At 46.0% G+C, this 23,896-nt stretch overlaps 1 protein-coding gene across 1 annotated transcript in view; it reads right to left on the reverse strand.

The window, feature by feature from the left end:
* LOC111262618 (uncharacterized) overlaps positions 1-23,896 on the reverse strand; it is a 79,912-nt gene that overhangs the window by 15,728 nt on the left and 40,288 nt on the right. The window contains exon 2 of the mRNA XM_086969234.1: positions 21,431-23,753. Within this exon, the coding sequence (XP_086825360.1) occupies positions 21,431-23,656 (2,226 nt within the window). The 5' untranslated portion in view covers positions 23,657-23,753. The remainder of the gene's footprint in view (positions 1-21,430; positions 23,754-23,896) is intronic.

Consider the following 23,896-nt stretch of genomic DNA (forward strand, 5'->3'; position numbering starts at 1 on the left):
ACACATACTGCATCCAGCAAACATTAAGCAACACAAGACAGCCAACTACCCCCCTCACACCTCCAGACAGCTTAGAAATAACCCGGCCCCAACACTTACGACTATCGCTACCACTACCAAAACGAAGACACACGTCGCGATCATCTGATCAAGTCAATCTCCATCAACGATCTAATGAACACAGATTCGCTCACGGGAGCTATTTCCGTTGCTCAATTACGTTTACTCACCCCCCAACCTTCGTGCACCACCGACCTTTGCCAAGATCCCCCCTTTGTCGATGGCCGACGAAAGCTCTGACAGCGACACACCCATACTACCAATAGCGATCAGCGACCGTTAAGCAGAAACGACAGGGCCAGACGATTTTCGCCCGTCTCTTAGCAGCCACCTTTCGAAGTGTCTTTTGTATGCTCCCATGGGGGAGTGGCTGACTCACTGGATAGAACAGGGGACGCGGTGAGCGATAGGAAGACAATAGGAGAGAAGAAAGGGCAACACAACCGCTAACAAGTAGCAGCAACAGTAATGGTATATAGGAAAGTGACACTCTCCTTTTACCCCACTCGCTGATTCTAGCACCATACTGCTCACACTTGCGCTCTGCCTCACTCAGTCTTTAACTCTTTTTTTTATCCTTCGCTTCTTTTGCCGTGCGGGGCGCTGCAGCCGCCAGCCCGAGCAACGGCGGTGCAGTGGGAAGCCACCCATACACAACTTCGTTGTCATCGGCCATCTTGACTTTTCCTTATTTTTGTTTAGATTCATTGCCCTTGTCGTCCTACAGACTTCAATTATGCACGCATCGGCACGATCACACCACACCTAGCACAGGTTAGCCACGCGTGCTATCACTGCGCAACCCCATACCGGTAGCAGGGGTATATTAACATAAGCAGGAGAATCAGCAGAAGCGTAGCTCGTACCCCTTTCGGCCTTTCTTCGGTCTGCTTCTAGAACCTGTTTCGTTTCCAGCCTTCATAAGATGAAAGATACCTTTTAAGAACCTTCTTCTCTCGCACAAGCCTGCCCGTAAGCATTCTACCACAATATGCCTGTTAGTCTCACCCACAGCCACCAGAACCAGTGAGAAGCGACCATGACCTGACCGGCAAAGCTATAACGAAGACGCAGTGAAATTTTTAGGATATTGGAGAGAGAATACGTAGGAACGAGGTCGTCTAGCTGACATTACTCACGACGTCAAACGTCTCATTGTGGACAACCTGTCACTTTCCATGTGTGTGTACCATTGAGATTGCTTTTTTGCGAACAAACCAAAGCGGCAGAACCGACTCGCGCGTTTTGTCTCTCTTTCTCCCAAGCTGCCGCTATTGCTGCTGTGGCTGCTGCTATAACCTCCAGCGACCCTCGACTTGTGAACTGCCTTCGACTTTGCACCCTAGGTGGCCGGACGTATGTTAGCCCACATGTTTACGTACACTTCACTAAAGCTAGCCGCATAAAATCCATAAAAAACCCACCCTATAGGAAACAGCGGGCGTGCTACTTAAATGAACTAGAAGAAGTGCCAGTTACTAGAGATACTCCACACTTAAGGCCTTAAGATAGAAACAGTGGATAGCGGATATCGGGGTTGCGCTTCAGCTGGAACAGCAAAGGCAGATTTGGCGTTCTGTTTGCTATTTCTCACGTATCGACGGCCCCTGTAATAACCGTAGAGACATTTGGCACCCCCTGTGCTCCTAGTATGCGGCAAAGGATGGATGCCAGGAAAAATGGATAGGCCAGGAAGATGTGAGTCGCCGCATCACTGTCCAATGTACACTGATATGTATGTTCACATTTAAAGAGTAGTATACCTACGCCTATAGTATATGTATGTATGCCCTATGTGCTGTGGCCTCACTGGCGACTTCTTGCCTTCTTTCTGAACGCTGGTTTTATCGAAGTGAGACCCCTTAAGAAAATAATCCCAACGGCTAGCGCATGTAATGATATAAATTCCATGGCAGCTACGGTAGTAGTGGACAGAAGATACATCGTGTATCCTTTTGCTTGTCAGAGACGGCGAAGAATGATTCGGATGCATCTACATCGGCACAAAGTAGCAGCAGCCAACTAAGAGGGGGGGGGGGGGGTAGGTACTAGAAGCTTTCAAGGATCTGAAAGACCGAGAATACTACCAGGTAAAAGAGGTCGTCGTTTTCTTCATCTCCTTCATCTATTGCAAAGTAGAAGACGAACGAGAACGTGAGCTTCGAACAGCTCGTATAGACCAACAAATAGACAAAGCAATAAGCTTACACATGTTATGCCACTTCAGTCAACTTCGCATAGCAAAATTTTGCCGCGCTTCTTTCTACTACTTGTTTACTGCTATACTACCCCTCATTTTGCACATTTCAAGCCGCGCACCCCAAACTGTTTACTAAATGTTCTCAGTTTTCCGTATGCTATCTAAGCCGTCAGGCATTCCATCAAACAACCGGCTTTTTCGAGCACGAAAGGGAATGTGTCTATGCCTGGACTCAAACCTAGACCTCTACGTGCCATTAAAGTCTAGCGAACAAATGCGTTACCCCCTACGCTATCATGAGGACGCAGACTGCTAACCAATGCGCCTACACCGCCTCCATGTCCTTCCTTTCCACGCCTGATCAGATTTTCTTACACCCCTCAAGTGCGCCACCCGCAAGCCCTACAAAGACATTATGAAACAGGCACGAACACCACTATCGAAAGTGTACGACCGTAAGAACATACGTGTGGTGGCAAAGCAATTCAAAGCCGATACCCTTCCCGACAGACAATGTTACGATGGTCACATAATGCTAAAAAGTCGTTATATGCGGGAAGTTGGTACGTCGGTTCTTAGTTGTCTTTGGCCTTTTTCTACAGCTGTTCACTAGACAACCCTGATCAGTGCTGGGATGCTCCACACAAGAAAACAAAGTAAGTGGTACCTTCGGTCGTGAAGACACCTTCTTCAAAGGGTTTGTGCCTCGCAGGCCACCACTGCACAGTTATTCGGCAGCATGCTCGGTTCGCTGTTCAATGCAGCGATGTATGATGATTGCATCTGCATAAAAATATTGGCGGGTGTGAATGTGCAGGTGTTTAGCATTGCTTTATACTAAAGTAGAATCCCTCGCCGTGGTGGTGTGAAGTTTACGTAAGAAATAATGAAGCAAAGCAGCAGTTAGTAATCAACCAGCATCACCACTGCCGGCTACTACTACTGCTACCCAAAGGCCTAGCAGGCGGTTTGTTTTGTCCAGCTCGTTTTACTGCCTAGGTTCCATTATCGGTCCTTCGGCGCCAGAAAGAAAAGGCGAGATGCAAAGGCAGGGCATTGCAGCCGCCCAGAATTGACACCAGTCCAATGAAACTTTTTCGAGTCGGTATTTTCAACATTGCCATCCTGTTTAACTGTTTTCGGCACTAACACACCGCCCCTACTCGGTTTTCTGCGCGAACCTCCACGCTAGGCACGCATGTACGGAAAGGCAAACCGCGGCCTCATCTGGCAGTTGCGCTTAGACTATGCGGAGACTTTGTTTTAGCCCACATGCCGGAGCAGTAGGCCTTCGTCTGCAGCCCAGACGCTGATGATCTATATGCAGCAGCACTGCAATGCGGCTTGTTTAGCTTATATTGTATCAAGCGTTTTCTCCCAGTTGCATTCTCTACCACATACATTAAATCTCCCTCTTCAATTGCCTTTTCTTCAAGCTTCCTGTAACCATATAAGCAGATGAGAACGTAGTCAACGTGAACGTTGTGTTCGGCATTCCATATTCATGTAAGCATCATTCCTGCCCTGAACGTTTCAGCCCTTCATGATTCACCGGTTGTGTGACACTGTCTAAGCGTCCCTTCGCCTTCTCCATACTGATCATGACCGGGCAGCAAAGATAGAAAAACTCAAAGGGAAAATAGCTTTTTAGTGTCACAGACGCTCGTGGGTAAGAGGTACAACAAGAACAATAACAAAAAAAGAACTACAAAAATATCTCTTCAGTCCAAGATGTAGTTTTTCTTGCACAGCTAATACCACTGGCTTCATTCCTGCGATGCATTGCGGGCTTTTTGCATTCCTACTCATCGAAAAGTTTTGTTATGGAGTCATTAGGAAAAAGCAATGTGTACTGGCGTTTTCGAACAAAAAGTCTTAACATCAACAAAAAAGACGCACGCAGTCTACTGTCCTTACAGGTTACCAGCCTACGGGTTATGACTAGACTACCGCATAGGACAAAGAGACCTGCAAGAATAGAAAGAAACAATTGCCTCATTTCCGAGTAGACAGTGACTGTCCTCAGCTCTTTTCATACAAAGGCACTATTTCTTGTTACTGCGTAACGATGCGAGAAGGCGACGGCAGCTTTCATGACGCTTTTCAACACTACAAAAAAAATAACTTTTACGTACAACGAGCGAACGGACGACCTCTGTATAACGAACGGGAAACCTTTCCTTCCGGCGGAAGAAATATAGCTAAATGCACACGCGCACCAGACAAGAGTGTGGCCAAGAGGAGGCCGGTACCCTAACCCAAGGGGCTTGGCAGGAGGACGCGTTATCCGATGATCCTTCCCCCTAACACTCAACACAGCAGGGTCCTTCGCTCGCTTTCCGAACCCATAATAACTATTCGCATGAGCAAAACGAACGACCGAGGCGCGGTTATATGCGACGCAAATAGTTTAACTTTACAACTATATAGACCACCGTCATAGACTCAGGAGGGATGTAAAGATGTAAAAAGCGAAATATCTCATTTCTGTCTATCTCTCTCTCATTCTCGCGTACTACATACTATATACAAACAATACGACACTTATTTGGGACAGTATTTTATATAATAACAAGATTTCATGGTTTACATGTTCGTCGAGTTCTATTCCGTTGACAAATGATAATTTTTTTTCAGCCTCTTTCTTTTTTCTTCTGCACCTTCCGCTCTGACCTTCACCTCTTTCTTCTTCCCTTCGAATCTTCACTCTCTTCATTCCTCATACTTTTTTTCGAGTTAGCGCTGGAACCATCCCGTGCAATGCTTCGGTAGTGGTTTTTCTCGCATCGAGCCTAGCAGGGCCGGACACGTCCACTGTCGGGGTAGTGCTGCTTCATGAGGCGTGCAGTGAGGCTCGAAATACAAAGGCAGTTGTAGTAGGAGAACCAGTAGCTGTGTGCTGGCAATAGCCGTCATAAAGTAATAGTATCTGGGTGTAGTGAGTGGTTCAAACATAGTCAGCGACAGCGGCAATGGTCAGGCAGTTAGTCGTTAGGATGTAGGACATAGGAATCAGTGCAGAGTCAGTACAGACTTGCCCGATTCCACCGTCTCCAGGACGAAAGCTGGACTACAAAGCTATTTTCCTTTCCACGCCAGCTGAGATGCGCCATGTACGACGGGCATTGGGGAGACTTTATCGTAATGTACGGGCGGGTCGAGAGAATCACGTAGGGAAGAGGCTGCTGCAACCCTATGGAAGCAGGGACGTCGGCAACAGTAGGAAAGTTAGATAGGACACCGTCTACCGTTGTGAGGGTCGTAGGGGAATACTGCTGTCCCCGTTCGGTCTGCTCTAAATATACCACCATTTACCAAGACACCCAGTCAACTGCTAGCCAGCCTTGTACAGTGCGGCCACGACGAGAGATACGTAGACACGGTCAATGATAGAGAATACAATACGTTCCATTTCTACCTAAACACTAGTCGCCATTCGTCGCCGCGACTCGATACTCAACGCACACATAAAGCGAAATAAAGCGAGAGACAGGGAGACGGTCAGCCATTTGGGAAGTGGCATACCAGCTACGTCGACGTGTGGAAGCTTCATTGGCTGAGTAGGCCGGCTGGCCAGCATAAGTCGCCTGGTCGTCCTTGCCACAAAAAGGCAAAGCACGTTCAGTTTGGCCAAGGAGCAGTGCCATGATGGAATGTGTGCGTGGGGTTCCTAATGCTTGCACTGGGCGCATGGCACCGTCCTTTGATGGCCAGCTCACGGCAGTATTAAACCGTGCCTACCACAAGCACAGAAATAATTCCATGAATCTAGGTGTGCTTTATTCAAAATTATCCATCATAGCCTCCGCTACTCTTTATAGTTGGTTTTAAGGCCGCTTTGCGACAGGCTATGACCCTACCTCGTTCAGTGTCGTCGCAACCGGCGCTGCCGTAACGTGTCATTGTCATCGTCCGCAGTGTGTAAAAATTTCTTTGCATTTTGACTGCCGCGCTTCATGCGCCTTTTCATTAGACGAGGCCTACCGAGCGGTACGCTGGCCTGCCGACACTAGGAAGGCAGCTGGTTATTGTGGTGTATCATGCAGTGGCCTCTTGCTGCCGCTGTGCTGTGCTGTTTGCATAACTATGCTGTTAGGCTCGATAAATGTTTCGAATTTTACGTCAGATATTATTGTAGCCTTAAGCATTTGCTTAAGGTCCTAGCATGAAACGAAATACAATGTCTACATTCAGCCTTGAATCCAGACCACCTCACTAAACGCCACTAAATTTAGTAGGCAGACATGTTGCCCACAGCGTCGTAGTGAGGCTGTTATACTGCTTTTAAGATCTGCGAAGTAGAACTCGCCTCGTCCGTCATTGTGTGTATGTTATAAAGGACTATCGTAAGGTACGCATAGTTATTGATAACGCATTTTGAGTATACAGCAAGAAAAAGCAGCAATATCGTAGAATATAGATTCTGTTTATATACAAAGTAAGTGCATAAGGAAGTACACGTATACAACGGTTGTACACAAGTACAACTATGTGTAACGGAATTCTATCCAGGCCAGGATTGAGACACTAGTCAGGGTAGAACTTATGATGAAGCTTGTCATTCTTATTTCGTTCGATGTGACTTTGAGAGTTCATCTCTGATGGTACCTCTATTTTATCTTATTGAGCTCATTTTCGGTCATATACCGAGGCGGGTCGTGTCCGAAGTACCTTTATGCATATCCGTTCCCTCTGTCTTCTTCCTTGTACCTAATAGTGTCCACAATTCTCTATTTGCTGTTCACTGAAAGACACATCAACGTGCGCCCGGACCCCTTGACAGCTACGTACCTAATGACTGTCTTCGTATGGTACCACCATCAAGGTGGCATCTCCATGGTTACTTGCTTCCCATTTCTGATTACTTGTTACCATTAGCAGATCACTACATCGTATCGTTGTCTCGAATCTTCGTGCTTGGATGTTAAGCTTTTCTTTCTGCCTGATCGTTCGCCACTCAACGGCGTCGCTCAGCCTCCATGGGCGCTTTACTCGCTGTTTATATTCAATCTGTAAAGGATTGGGGGAAAGGCAAAGATCATCGACAAGAGGGCAACAGAACCCTAGATTAAACTACTAACGCATAGCCCTTTGCTACTCCCCATAAAGCGTACTCGTCTCCTGGGTACCGCCACCTGGTTGGATCGTCCCCTTCCGTCCACTTTGTTCCTTTGGTTCGGTTCTGGCTTCACTACCCTCTACTACGCGGCTACTAATAGTATTCAGCAATTACTATATCATTAAGAACATGACACGAAGCAGTCCTATTCACAGTACAGTGGCTGTGCTAGCCTCGTCTAAGTCTTCAACGGGCTCTCTCTCTTTTTGCTGCAGTCCGGGTACGAGACAGACCGGAACGAAATCAGGGGTGTGGCCGGAGAAAGTCAGGGGACTCTGCTAAACACCAGAGGCATCGGGGGTGTCACTACCTACCTCTAGCCTTAGTAGGATCCTTGCATCCCAGTACGATAGCTTGTAATGAATCCCAATATTTTCCCTTTACCCCTGTACTACGCTTATTTCACAAGGTTTAAACACACTAACAAGCAGTGATCGTCAATAGTGATTTAACAAAAATGCGACGAACAGATATTCCCACAGCAAGCATAGCCAACTTACAACATCGAGCTATCTACGGAGTTCTTCTTAGTCCCACCACTAGTGGAGTTTCGGTAAGCCAAAGTTCTGCAGAACAGAAGTCACTTTTAGGTTTCCCTATAGCCCTTAGCACCCCATCCTTCCTTCCACAATGAACGTTCTATCTCAATTCATTGAGACAGTGGCGCCGCCGCATCAAACACCTATATGCTGCATATTTTGTCGCAGGCGATAATTGCTATGAGTATGCAAAGATTAAATAGAGAAATGGAAAAGAACTGCCGCTTGTTAAGTTTGGATCCCGACTGCTCTTGGACTAAACCGTTCTTTAAGTGAAGGCGCATAGCCATATGAAAGAGCCCCTGCACTTTGACCTTAATAGAACCACCCCAAACTAAGCCACACTGCAGCCGAATACAGTACAACACCTACCACCGTATACATGCCATGTCGCCCTCACATGCCGTCTATATCGACGGGGGTCATCAACGCTGTAGTGTTTGGTTGGCGGGTCATGCACAAACCCCATCTTGGATTCCTTTTCCTCTTCTGAATAGGTGAGAAAGCACCACTGGGTCTCAGCACGAATAATCAAAACACGACAAGAGTATCAGTACCAGCCGCGGAGAAAAAACATCTTCCATGATCAAAGCATCCAGCGGTCCAGAGCTATTCGCTATGCGGTTCCAGCCCATACAGTTGGCTTTGCGCTATACCATGTCGTCGACCGAGTAGTACACCGTGGTACTCACCAAAATCGCCTGAACAGTAGACAGTGTACACTGAACAATCCTGTATCCTCTCGTGGGGTTCTACTATCGTGCCCTGCAGAGTGTCCTGGCTGCAGTCTACATTTAACAGTAATGATCACGATAGGACGAGGTTCCCTCCAAGACTCGAGATGTATCTCGACTACGATCAGTTGGAAGGACAATAAATGGAGAGAGAGAGGGGGAGAGAGAGAAAAGGTGCGGGCGAGCTGAAGACAACTCGAGCGTCGTAGCCTATGGGAGGGTACCACAAAAGGAAAACCGTAGGCAGAAAGCAAAAGAGGTGATATCGCGGACCAGATTTATTCGCGTTAAATGGAAAAAAAAACAATCTTATAATTTTAATCAGCGCCATTGGATCTGCAGGGAAGTACAATTGCTGAGTGCACACACAGATTGATGCATGTATCGTGAGGCGGCAAATGTGTAGGCAACATGGAATCCTAACGGACACGGCTATACGTGGATTTAGTTTTCGATAGAATGAGATCGTTAGTATGGAAGCGACACCAACAACAACTAGGTTAGTGAGTTCGTCGTGTTGTCCTCATCGGCATATCATTATTGAGAGCGTAACTATATATACAACACTGTATCGAAGCAAAAGGAACAGTGCGTAAAACTTCAAAAGGACTTTTTCGAGCAAAATCCCAAAAAACAGGCCAGATATGATATCACAATGTATAGTCTTGAAGGTGCTAAGTCTAGCACTAATTCAATGCATGAAAATGAATTATACATTTTATTTGAATAACCATGAAAGTCACCCCAATGAAACCAAACATTTAAAAATGGTCAGTAAAGTCTTACCAGGAAACTGAATGATTGCGAGCGCAGGACACTTACTAATCGCCTATAATTTCTAGTGTTTAAATTTAAATATTTCTCGCACGGCATTTTATAGTATTAAGTTGAAAAAAAAAAATTCAATTTTTTACTGGAATCCTATCTGTCTACCTAGCCTAGTTACTCTAGACTGTCACTCAACCACAGTCAAATAGGCACCCAACGGGAGGTTCTGTCTAGGCTGACTTAGATGCTTACAGGTACGATTACTTCCCACTAATCTAGACAAACCCATTGAATCGATAGTGTTCCTTTACATACTGCATCTAACAATCGTCTGATCTTATCCTGCGTTTCCTTTACATCCAATCTCCCCCTAAACTGAACATTCTGATTCTTCACAGAAGAATCCACTGAAAGACATCCCAGCAGAACTTCCTGCGAACTGCAGGATTCTGCAGGAACTGCAAAATTCAGCACCACCACAGTCAATTTAGGTATTGACAATAGTCCGATTTTCGCCTAAGTCAAAATGTCCTTTCCTATGACCAGCAAACAGCGGCTTGCATCGACAAGGGGCGTCCAGCCAAAACAATACGACAGATCGGATCTTAAGCTTTGTCAGCTGGTTTTGTCGTCTTTACCCCCTTGTGGCCTGACTCTTGTCTAGTGTCTTCGTCAGATCGGATCGCTTCCCTTTGTAATTTTTCTACCTTTCTTGTTAACTTTCGCTGATCGTCGTTCACTGTAATCACTACACAGCCGTAACCGATAAACGGGAAGCAGACCGAGCCACAAACCTAACTCCTGGGCTCAGACGTCCAGCATCCCAAATATCTCTTACCGCAGCGTTTGCACAGACATCTAGCCTCACCACACCAACAGACAGCCGGCCTATCAGTACGACTCTATGCCCTACTGGCTAATACGTGTATTTGCGCAGGTGGCTGTATTGACACACTGACTACGTATCTCGATACGTGATTCGGTCCTAATCTTTCGCTCTTTCCAGTTTTTCCTGGTAATGCTCCAGTTGCCAATTCTGCTGATTCTATCGCGAACGTCCTAGTGACCAAAAAGAAGGACCACGAACGAGCAGACTTGGCTCTGTCATCATTGCAGAGCAGCGTATCTATTGCTACGGATCTGCCGTTACATGAGCTGGTACTTCCTTTTTGTTTCCCTAAATGCGTTTGCTATCGTTCGTAACAGCGGCAGTAGCAGCTGTCGCAGAGATGATAAGACGGCGGTGCTCGTTCTCATCTCTTCAGAACTTGGCATGTATGTCAAAAAACTGTGATCGAAAGGAGAATACCAGGATAAAACCTGAAGTACGAAACGAAATAAGAGGCAAGGGAGGTTGGACGGAAGCGACCCATACGCGGTTGATATTATCATTGATAGCACATTATTAATACAATGACAGCCGGTAAGGTTGGCCAAAGCAAACTTGTCACAATGAGAATTCAACATGATCCAGTTAGCTAAGTACTCGACTATCATCAGAATGCTACTTATTATGAATTTTATTAATATTAGCTTTTTATTTTTCTGTAACTATTAACGTTATTACTGTTACCGTAAAAGGCATGTCGTCGAGATACGCTTACTCACATAACCACAACCGTGTTAAAATTATAGATCTTAAAAAAAAAATGTATCCACTTGCCCAGTGTTATTATTTACCCTGTCGTTTCGCTCGGAATCGCCTTATGTGTGCCTATTCGACAACTACGAATACGTTCCCTTTGCCTAGTTAATCAGTCCTGGCAATCTGAGTGCATCTTCCATGTAGAGGCATTTCAACTTTGCACAATTACAGGTAACCACAACGGCTGTGTCTGCGTTCGTACACTGTAAGGAAGGACGAATCTGGATAATTGTACTTGGGGCCGTTGATTCACCGCTTACAGAAGCGTCCACTGTGAAGGATCGCTTGGTAGCAACCACGCACTCCCTATCTCGTAAATATCGGCACCATTTAATCGCACAGCATATGTACGTATACAAATATATATATATATATACGTATGTGTACGGACTGAGAAGAATATTAAGCCATTCTCGGGTAACGTGTGAAACGCTTTAGATATAGGTAAAGAACGATCATCGAATACTCTGGTAAAAGTTATGATGACTCAACAGAAATAGCAGAAACAGCCCAGTTTAGATTTTGGGCAAGAGCGCCTGCCACATATCATCTATTGTCTAAAACGAACCTGTTTTGTTTGTTAGACCGGCAACGATCTGATCTGGCTGTTCGTCGTGCACGACCCTCTACGAGTCACTACGCTTTAATTGCTGACCCAGATAGAATGCATAAATAGCACATGGGGTCAAGTAGACTGCGATATCAACGATTCCAACAGCAGTAAACGTTATGCAAAGGGAATTGAGCAAAGAATGACTTACCGTGTGTTAAAAATGTGACATTACTAAAGATGTTTTTAGTTTGGCGTAAATTCCAACGTAATCTTCCAACGTCTGTTCTTTACAATTAGAATCGTAGGCGTTGTCGTCTCTCTCTCAATAATATACCACACTTGAGCATAGCCGAGGTTAATAAAGTATGTATTAATTACCAATCGTCTTAGAATATTTCCCCATTCGCCCTTGATTTCTCCGCTACATCGCCGAACATTTATCTTATTTGGCATCCCAAGCTATTATTATATTTGGTGGTCAAGCTTTGCCTAATGCGGGACATTCATGAGATACTCATGTATTCCTTTTCGTCGCCCAATACATCTATCAACACTCACTTAAGACGCCTTCCTTCAATTGCCAGTCCTAAAGAAAGACAAGCAGTTGGCTATGTAACAATTCGCTAAGAGTTATGCTGTATACGACAATGGAGGGTGCTCACAGAAAATCCGTAACTTTCCTGAACGGTCGCGTGGACGTTCTATCCGCCTACGGTAAAATCGAACAAAGCAAAAATACGACAGTTCAAGGGAACACCATTGGCTCGGAGAAATCGTTAATAGGTAGCCGAGAGACTGGCTGGCAATAGCAGAGGTCGACCGGGACTTCCAGTGGCCACGATACCACTAAGAAGGTGGAGTTTTCCACGAACAAAAACGGCCGGAAACGGTTGATAGAAACGAGACGGAGAAACCCGTGGAATCAGAAGAAGGCCAAGCAGCGCCTAGCAATATTGAAGATTATCGTAGCTTTGCTTTGCTACGAAACTCTTCCGCTGTCTTGGCAAATGCGTGAACGGCGTATCTGGCGCACGTCGATCGTCACAGGATCCAGATGGATTGCTCCTGGGAACACAGTTCTGTCGTCTAAACGCCCAAATAATTTCTGATGCGATTATATGAACCTCTGCCGGCCGCGCACCGATGTTACGTGAACTCTGTGTAAATGCTTAGATGTCTACCGTTACAGATTATCAATCACGTTATTCTCAAAAACGATCTAGAGCAGCTTTGTTGCCGTAGAGCAAAACGCATCACGTTATCAAGAATTCAGCTGATACAGACTTAAGAGAAAATCGGCCATGTCTAATAATTATCGTTATTAGAGCTTGGCCTTCAATTTTGTGGTCAAAAAAAATTTTTCGTACAAATAACTCCGTGTACACGTATAACCTCTATAGCTATACACGTGCAGCTGTATATATGACAAACAAGCTAGGATTTCAAAAAGGAGTAAACCAGTGTCGCTAAATGATTTACTACCAGCAACGAGCTGCTTCTTTCTGAAATCGCCAGGCTTTAAAACCATTTATAGTGTTCCCATTAGATTGTTTATTCGATCACTTCTAAATATCTGGTGTGACACGGAAATGGCTTGGTCGTGAAGTAGTCTTGACCAACAAAAGGGAACAAACGCCAAAACAACGGAGAGAGAAACTCAATTTCTCCAGGTCGACTTTTAAAGGACAAGCACAGGGCCTGTCAAGCAGAATCGATTCCTCGCGTTGAGTATTCAGTTAATCTTGCTTACCAGCCTATTATATATCGCCTCTACCATCTCGACAACACGAGATCAGGCACTGCCGGGGTAGCTATCTGGCCGTGTCGAATACTGTCGTACCTCCGCCATAACAAGACTCAGCTCAACTAAACGTCATAATAGCGACGTAAATGTTGTTAAGTCTGGTGGTGTACAACCCACAGTTCGACACTTCCACCCGCCGATAACCGTACCATATAGTGTAGATAATTTCCATGACAACAGGCAGTGGCATTCCGACAGAGCAGCGATACTCGGAGCAGCTCAGATTTGCCATCGCCGTCTACTAGCGCCATTTTCTTCCTACAATAATTGACAATATCCACCGCCTAGCAACAGTGGTGAGCAATCTACAGTGTTTCTTTTTTTGATGCTGGTACTACTGCCGTTGCTACCGCCTCCGCGGCCTTTCCTATGATTGTGACAACCGCCCTAGGGGAACTGCCGAAATAAGCAACGTCTGGACGTTTGGACAACAACGTTCGGACATCGATAACCTCGAACCACGTACGCGAAATTCTGTAAGAAGTTAAATGCCAACCCAACGGACAAGAAGAGAGATCCAATCACACACGGTCGGTAAACAGCGACGACGACGACGACGACAAAAAATAACGAGATGAAGTAAACGAACTTGGCTATAGCACCAGATTTAGCTAACAGTGAATGCGACCGCGGACAGCCACTGGCTCCAGATTGAATCGTGCGTGTAGAGGCCCCTTCGCGCCATAATCGGGTCTGTGTTGTAGCAGTCTCCGTGGGTCTGCTAGTACTGCTGTTTGACTTCTATAAAAGCAATTGAACTAACGGCTTCTGATCGCCCGAACGGCTAACGGTACAATTAACTTTATTCACTAATAGAAGTAGCACTGAAAAAGATGAAATACTGTTCTATATATCCTGGTTTGCTGGATGCTTTTGGAAATATTTAACTGTTACGTCCTGCTGTGTCTCTTCGACACTTTAGACATTTTTCATACAATATCGTCAGTAGTAGAATTATATACATACAGCTTGTGCGGTAATACAAGTAATATAACTATCAGTACGGATTCTATAAAGGTCAAGTAAAAGATACGAAAAGATCAGCATCAGCAATGATTTTTAATTTAAAGCTTAAAAAAAATGCTAACTTCTAGTTTACCCAGGCCGATTTAGGCGTGTTGCTGCAAAGATCGTCGTTATGACACATCATCTCTTAACCAATTATGAGATTACGCTCTAAAGAGACTTTCTATGGTTCTCACAGATGTCTTGTTAAAACAAGAAGCATTGATTGTCAGCCTGTTGTCATCCATCGATAATACCTTATTTTCTTATTTCGTTTGCTACTGAAATATCTCCAGATATATTAAAATCTCATCAGTATATTCGTTCCCGATTCGACTCTGGTGCCGTCTCCAATCTCGCACGTTTTTTGCATCTGGTATCCTCTTTTCAAGTCAAGAAGTGACGCCGTGTGCGTGTCTCCGACGTGCTCCAGAGCTGCACTTACCATAGTTTCAATTGCCTGTTCCTGTCGCTGCAATCTACGGCTCAGCCGAAATACAGTATCAGCAAATGGTGGACACGAAAGGCATAGATCATCATCATCAATATTGCCTCTCTGCCAGAAGTTAAATGCCAACCTAACGTACAACTAATACGGCGGCTATTTCTCTGACAGATCTGTTCTCATTTTGCTCTACCCAAATGTTCTCTGTTTCAGTTTCGGTAGTCGGATGGCAGACAGTCTGCTTTTTATTCGAACTTCGGCGGCAATAGCAGCGACGTTAGCTGTCTTCGGCAGAAAGATCTAACTTGCGGTAATCGAGTCGCTGTGAGCTTAACAACACCATTGGCAACAGGCAGCCATACCTAAGTATTTCTGTTTTCCCGATACGTTGGATAATAGTAGAAGTGTTAAGTAAATGTTGAGTGTAGATTGCGCTACACTTGCCAGTGTTCGTTCGCGTAAACCGGCTAGGGATATGTGGAACAAGCGAGAATAGTGACGGTTGCAAACAAGTCAGCATTGTTAGGCCACTGTGAGCCTGACTCGTGAGTCATTTCTCGTTCGATAGTCTTGTTGTTCGCCTAGGGGATATCGAAAACAGATCATCCTGTCTACCTTTTCTATAATTCTCTCGCTAAATAGTGCCTTTCGCAACATTTTAATATTCTAGAACGTGGTAGTGAAAAAAACTACGTACCCTAAACTCCAACGTGACATTTCTATTCAGTTCAACTTTAATAACGTAAAAAAAAACGTAACGGCAAATGTTTTCGCATCGTCTGACTGTTTCACCTTCATTTTGATAATGTGTTTGTAGACAGTCCATTAAAGGAAGCTAGACTTTTCGTGTGGGTCTTGTCGTATACAATGTATCGTTTACTGCATTGGCCCATTAACTTACAAAGCGTTTACGTTGTCACGGGGCTATGAAACAACCTAAATTAGAACTGCGGAATTAGCTCGCATATAATTTCTTTTTTCTTTTTTTCTGGAAAATAATTTCACTTAAGTAATAAGTTACGATGAATCTGCGCCCACTGTATAGCTGACGAAGCGAAAATATAAGATAATTATGAGCCATAATTTGTTGAAATTCATTATCCTATTGGTATTTATCATATCTACATACCGAAGGCAATTCCATTAGCACTGCTGACCGATGCCACCACTAGCTAGTAAGCTATCGATAAGGGTTTCACACTTTGCTTATCTGAATCCGCTCCGTTGAAAACTGTTGCCGTCGTCATATATAATGCCAATTCGGCGACCACTTCCACCGGGCATTACGTAACCGATGTTACATCAACTGGCCCAGTAGCAGAGGCAGGGGCGTCTGTCAGGCAGACGTCAAACGAGTTACCGCGCCTCATAGGCCCGTCAGGCAACCGCTGGAACCAGTGGTTCGGTCAACAAAAGAGAATTAGGTACAAAGAGTTTGCTGGCAGGTAGTTATCAGCGTGAACATTTTGATGGGTTGGTGGCGTCAGCGACTGCCACCATCAACAGCTTCCATTTGTAGTCATCGTCTGCCTTTATCGTATCCTAATCATTATCCACACTGCCCACATCGCCACAACAGCGTGTGACTATTTGTACCGATGACAATTTGGCTCGATCGCACAGGCAGCAGACATAGATTCTAGCAGTCATTGGCTGTTCGTCTCATTGTATCAAAATATCCAAGTGAGAGCAGCTAAATGTGATGGTAAAATGTAAATTGGTAGCGTGAAGCCACTGTACCAGTAATGGTTTCGGTTGTGACGTAAAGCAAACTGTGAAATCCGCGCGAACTAAGAGCCATTATCAAACCGCTATATAAACGACAGCGTCGGGCTGCGTCTTTCCACAAGACGTACATCCTACAATCAGCGGCGTCCATAGTGGTAAACATTGTCGAAGTGAAAGCATCGGTAACGAGCCATTTTTTCCAGGTTAAGAAAGACCATGGTCGCACTATACCGTTGGTGCTACCTAACGGCATGAACCTAACAACCGCAGACACTCAACCAGACTCATAACGGTGATTCAGATAACGTCCAGCCTTGTTCCCTCGAAGTCGCTGCCAAAGTACGCTTGCTAATCGAGGCGAAGGCCAGGAATGTGGCCGCAAATGAAGAATTAACGATCAAAAAATCAGCATATAAACAACTGCCTCCGGCACGAAGCAGAAAACGTGCAGGCACGCATCGACTGCACGGACAAAAAACTGCGCATTTTAAGTGCCTAGATGGCCAATTGCTAGCAGATATAATATGTGGCAGCAGGACAAACAGAAATGCAAAGCTCATTACTATTCCACTACTTGAGCACTGAAATGCACATGAATCGACCCTTTTGGACGGGATCGACGGTTCCGACAAGTTTTCGTGACATCGCCGCCGTCAGCGGCACTAGTACTTTCTGTCGATAATGAAGTTTTTCCCAACAAACGTAGAACAAGCAGCAGAAGAAAACTTTTCATTTAAGTCAATGAAAATATGCTTTTAATACTTTTAGCTGAATTATACTATACGTATAGAATGGACTTGGAAAGTAACGCTACCAATTCAAAGCTCAGTCTAACATAAGCGTGTATAGATAAACAACAAAGATGTAGAGATAAGCTGCCTTTTACATTTTTTAGAGACAAACTGCCTTTGACATTCACTATCAGTACTTTGAATCGGTTTCAAATGAATTGAACGTCAGCTCTAGCATGAATCTTTACATGCCAACCGTATTCGGCAATTGCGCAGGTAGTCATCAAATGCATCCTACCAGGAAATGACCCTTAATGACAAGCGCAGCATCGAATAAGATGGCCGCGACAACTTTTTTTGTCGTTATCTTCAGACACTGCACAGTCTGATCAGTGCCGCTTGGTCATGCATACTATTTGCAGCAGCAAAAGGTAATATCGAGCGGCCGTTTCTACATTTCCATATTTACGCATTTTGCACAGTCTGTCACTCTAACTTTACAGGGCTATATACCTCGACTAAGCCCAGGCAATCTTGTCCAGGTTGGCCGGTTCCAGACTGGTCTCCATTCGGCTGATCTGCTAGTGGTTTGGTGGTTGATCGTTGCTTCTAGCACCCTCCGGTCTTGCTTACTTCACCTTAGTTCCGATTGGTCATGTCGTGTGTTTTCTCATATACGGGCGTTTAAGCTATAGCAGATCTAGTTATAGCGCATAGAGCTAAGCAGATAACCGTAGCTGGCAGCTCGTCATTCCGCCGGAGAGGAAATAAAAAAGCGTACTGTACTTCAGCCGACCCGTTACCGACGCAAGACAGAAAGAGGAGCGCTTCTTTTCCGCTTGCACCGACCACCCGTCCGACCATGCTTGTTGATCCATCACCGAAATCCTCTCGGCTGACTGCGTCTGTCATATCGCACCTTTTTTCGACTGCAAACGGCAGCAGCTTCGCCAGCGACCGTAGTGGTCGTAACAGCTGTTACCGTCAGTCGCTCGGTGGCTTTTTGCTGTTCCCAGCGGGCAGCACCTATCCCACCTTTCGGCTCAAATCTTTGTTGTTCTGACGGCTTTCTATGGGCTATCGCCAGCGACGGACGATGCCAACGAATGCCGTATTACAGGGCATCATTTCGTGTCGTCCGCGAGGTAAGTCTACCCAGTTAGTTGCCTCAGCTGTAGTGCATTCACGAAAAACCTGGTAAGACTCCCTGAGCCACACCCTCTGCGTAAAACCCTTCCACTCTTCTGACTTGCCTTCTTCCGATGCTCCTCAGTTCTGAACCTTGTTCTCTGCCTTCTCCGCTCTGACTTGGGCAAACTGTAAGGCTGTCCGGAACAGACTTACCGCCACAATGAATATACATCCGTCTTTCTAAAACGGATGTCCCCGTAGCTAGCCATCGTGTTATACTGCCATATCGTTCAGTTTCTACAGCTACTGATAACTTTGGCAGTTGGCCGGATGACTAACAGTTGTTTGTCGGATCCACGAAAACCATAGGTTTACTACGTGCTAGTTTGATACTGGTTTTCCTGTTTACGGTGGAATTGAGAAGCAGCAATTTGCGATATACCTGATCATGTTTAAAGATGCTGGGTCATTCTAACAAATTTAGAGTAAGTTCTACCGTGTTAAGAGAGATTATGCGAGCGCTTTTGCTACCTAGGAGTTAGCTGGTTGTCGATAGCGAACTATCTACTTTGACGAAACAGATTCCATGGATCAAATAGAGAGTATCTCAGCTCGAACTCATTGGTATTGCACATAACGTTCATAAAGCAAATGGTGGCAACATTATATATATATATATATATGTATGTATATATATACATGATGGTAAGCGACTATCGAAATCAGGAGGGACGAGCCGAGTTCGCAGACTACGTCCGCTACCGGGTAATGGCTGCGTGCTGGTAGACTGCGAAGTGGTGTTCACGTACGAACGGAAAAAAGACAAGATTGAAACATGGCCAACTGCTTATGACCATCAATAAAGCCATGGTTATATATCAGACATCATTGTGAGCCGGTTTAAGATTCTTACATTGGACATGCTGGTGGTAGATGCTTGCATTCAGTTGTATGAGAAAGCTAGACTATATGACTAGTTTTAGCTAGTAATTTAATTGCGATTGTCATACTAAGTGTCACTAAGGAAAATATTATATAACATATATCCACTACAAGACATTTCACGTGCAGGAAGTTTTATGATATCGAGGTGTGCACCAACCATCTTGCCTTGTCGGCATTCAGGGTTTTCTCTTTCAGAACGATCTTTATTGACTTATTCATCTCTATAAGAATTTATGTGCGCTTTCACACGTTCGATAGGCTTGCGCATCGCCCCCTGCTTCCTACGAATAAGGATCCACCCTATTTAGCATTAGCTACCAACATTAACACAAGCAATAGAGACGATGGTCATGTTCGTCGACCGAGAAACGCACACAAGTTTCAACAAAACACAGAGGTTTTTGGTTTTTAAGCTACGGCTTTACTTCGCTTACTTGAGGCGTAGATTGCCAGCCCACTTTACTTTTGCTGCCGATTTGTTGTTACGAAAGTTTCGCTAGCAGAAAGGTTTCGCGAAGCCTAGTTCCCTCTTTTCTCACTTCCTGCAACGGCTTATCTGCCTTTCTACGTTGGGGACGCTTCCGCTGCTTTGTGGCATACAGCGGACTGTAGGAGGATCCTTCCTTTGCCTAACACGTGTCGGCCTGCACCCACGAACTAGTTCGTGGGCACTCGACCCTACCAAACACTCAGTCGCGTACGGCGAACTGTCCGCGTGTAAAATTACAGATTGTTGCTCAGCGCCTTTACTCCGGCTTCCCGGCAATCGCATTCCGAAAACGGATTGAGCCCTTTCAAGTTCGACATTCGCCGCAGCAAGTCCTTACACCCCAACTTGCTCGCCCTTAAGCAGGGCTCTTTACATAACGAATTGTCGTTTCTTCGTCTTAACCTCCCTTAACTGAGCTACTACAGCGGGGTTGGACACCCGACCAGAGCATGCGTACCGTGCTATCCCTCTCCCGTTGACGTTGTTTGCATCACGTCAGCGGGTTCGTTGAAGCACCCCTTAGTAGTAGTGGTAGTCATACCAACTGCTCGCCATTTTAGATCGAGGGCAAAGGGCTTTCGTGTACTTTGTCAGCAAGAAAGCACTTACCACGAACAAAAGGGCTTGCATGAACCGAGCAAGAATCTCCGGCTCCCTCTACTACGGCCGGGCCCTTCACCTAATATACTGTTCGCGCGTGCTGCTTCCACAGATTCAGGCTTTGCCGCAGATCTTACGGGCAGCCTAGACAGCCATTTTCCACCCCACCACTTCTAAATGTAAGGTAGCATTCCCTGGGCTGGATGAAGACGGAGCTAAACTGGGCTAGAGGCTCTTTTCACGCAACCACGAAAAGCCTTTTGCTGCCTCTATAGTAACTACAGCTATCGTAGTTGCTGGGTTCGACAACAGCCGTAACAGCTCGCGGCAGGCATAGGAAGCAAGATATTGCGAGACAACAAAGGAACACGAGTTGTCCGGATGGCTGGAGCCCTATGTCTGAACCCGTCAATATTTCTAGCTGGGAATCGAGAGATCTTTTGTGGACTTGCTAGCAATCTAAGAGGATATTGAATTGGAGTTTTACATTGAAATTCAACCAGACAAGTGATTACTCTATTTGGGTCGAGAAAGATGAAATCGAGCCTTCGTGCCATTGCAGCTTGTTATACACAGAAAACGCCAGTATGTACAAAAGAGTCGTCGGTAAAACCGATATACATGACGCGATTCTATCGCTTACAAATACACGCGGTCCACTAGAATGTCACCAAAGGCGCACAATGGTTTGGGAACAACTACAAGGTTATGATTACGATAAGGATAACATTCAGTTTTTTATACCCTGCTTTTACCGTTCAACGGAATGAATACCAAGCGCCACACATTTAATTTTTCGCAACAACAACAATAAACCAAATAATTTTTAACCCACTGGCTATCTACCCTGACTCCGCTCTGCTGTCTCGTATATATACCGCGTCGTCTACGTACTGTCCTGTGCATTTGTGAGCCTGCAAATTTGTAACTTACCGTTAGTTGACAAGGCTGCGATGGGTTGATGAAATCGAGTCCTCGTTGTCCATGGCCATTGAAGCAGTGGTGGATGTTCTGTGTGAATTTTCGGTGCACGGCGCTTAGGGCATACACGCACAGAGCGCTCTTGCGGGTCGGCTTGTTGTGGGAGTCATCGCTTTCATCGGCCGATTTGGCGAAGACCACGAACAGCACGTCGTCCTGAGCGCTGATGCCGAGGCTCACGGCCAGCTCTGAGCCCGGTTTACCTACGTAGGCAGCCTGAGCCAGATTGTAGTCCGTGCCCTCTGGTGTGCGACAGACAAGCGCCACCTCCGTGTAGGAGTAATAATGCACGTCGCGTTGACAAACGCGCACCAGCTTCGAGATGTAAGGATAAGGCCGATCCGTTTCCTTCTTCTGAACCGTAAGCAAGTACGAAAAATCTTTCGACGTGAATCCGAACACATAGTGAATGGGGAAGAATTCGCGCGCCAACGAATTGACGCTTACGCGCGTCCCGGTCGATACTCCGGTAACGGCGATATTGAACGTGTTGTTGTTAAGGTCCAGGCTTCGGCTAGAGACAGCCGGCACATCGGACCGATAAGGGCCATTATTCGTGTATGAAACACCGACATACAAAACCCGCTGGTTGTTGGGACCTTTTCCGATAAAACCGACAGTCGACGCGGTCGCGTTGTTGGCCACGACGGACTCGTGGGCCGGAGAGCGAAAATCGGCCACATTGTCCAGACGATGAACAGAGCAGACGCCCTGAAATAGAGAACCGCATGAAATCAGCCGCGAGTTCACATAGTCGATTACGAGCACCTTGTTGTAGTAGTCGAGCGGTTTTTTTTGAATGGTCGGACACTGTCTCGTGACGGGGCACCACGGATCGTCGCCCTGTGGGCCCATTTGCGCCACACTTTGCAGTTCAAGGTTCTCGTCTAATTGGTAGATCTTGTTGACCGCGCCGACGTAGATATTGCCCGTGTGATCATACATCGTCTGGTGGATAAATCGCTCGGTTGTCGGATCTGTGAACGAGATGTATTTGATCTTCTCGTGACTATGCTTCTTAGGGGCGCCTTCCGCCCCTGGCAGGTCATACGTCGATAGCATGACTAGCAGGGGCAGCAGCAGAAGGCTGGGTAATCGCCAACTCCTCTTTCTCGACATGGTGAATTGCAGCGATGGCGACAACTGGCAATTGGGACCTCTGCCGATAATTTGGTGGCCAGCATTAACAGCAGCCTCCCTCCGAGTACCATCTATTTTCTTCCAAGTTGACCCAGTCGGGTCAATGTTTTCGTTTGGTGAACAGCTGCTGTCATTTCGGCGAGCACCTGCAGTAATTGCTGCCGAGTCCGGTCGCAGGCTGCCGCATCTAAGATCACTACGGAGACCAGATACCTCGTCAGGGCTCTTCTGTTGGCCAACTTCGTCAGCCAGCGTGGTGCCTGCCCTAAGCCGTGACAGGAGCTCAACCCGCTTTTCTTCTGCGGTTAGTTGGTCAAAATACGTTTGAAGGGGCTGCTGTAACTGTACCTTTTCTATTTTCTCTTCCTGAAATTCCTCGACATCCTTGTCCTTGTGTCCTTCTTGGCCTGCTTGTTGCAATTCTCGCCATCCTCCTGTTCTCCACGAGGCTTCATTCGCTTCGAACTGACGCTGCCGAAGGCGAAGACGCGACTCGTCATGATCACTGCTGCAACGCTTTTTAAAAACAGCTATTATAGTTGTTGCTGACCCTCCCACACGGTGAGCGATGTCATTGTGTTGCTGTTGGTTCGTTGTTGGTGACGTGACAATTGTGCTGTTGTTGACATGGGCCTTAGTACTGAGGTTGAGGCGCTGCAAACAGCGGCGCCTGTTCACGTGCGTGCCAGATCCTAGGGCGCGCACCGGTCCTAAGGGCCTACTCTGTGCGGAGGCGGTGGGCCTATCGTAAACAGGCCATGCGAGACGGGCAACGAAACGGTCCGGCGTAAAGTTATCGCACACACTGCCTCCGATGGCGCCGGCGCCTGTTAAACAGTTCATACTCATCAGGCTTTCATCTTGATTACGGCTGTCATTCGCCGCCAGTGGTAGGCGAACAGAAACGGGCGTTCTCGTCGTCGTGGAGCTAGTTATGACTATGGGGCTCCCGTTGCTCTTTGGCAACCCAAAGGACCGATCGCTTGAAAGTCGCCACTTGACGCTGTTATCGCATACAACCTCATCTGGCCGTCCCATATCAGCGGCACAAGTTCTAACGTCTCCGCTGGTGGAGACGAGCCCAGTACTTACTGAGATGGCCGATATCCGAATAGGTTCGGCTCACACAACACACCTAGAATTCAGAGAAAGCAAACAAACACTGTTAATATCACTGTGATCTTGGCAGAACCTCATACCAACATAAGAAAATAATGTGTATAAATATACAGTTTACGTATGTGTCTGATTCGATTGTCTGTTTGATATATATTACAG

This window comes from Varroa jacobsoni, unplaced genomic scaffold (assembly GCF_002532875.2).
Source record: "Varroa jacobsoni isolate VJ856 unplaced genomic scaffold, vjacob_1.0 scaffold_682, whole genome shotgun sequence".
Lineage (NCBI taxonomy): Eukaryota > Metazoa > Arthropoda > Arachnida > Mesostigmata > Varroidae > Varroa > Varroa jacobsoni.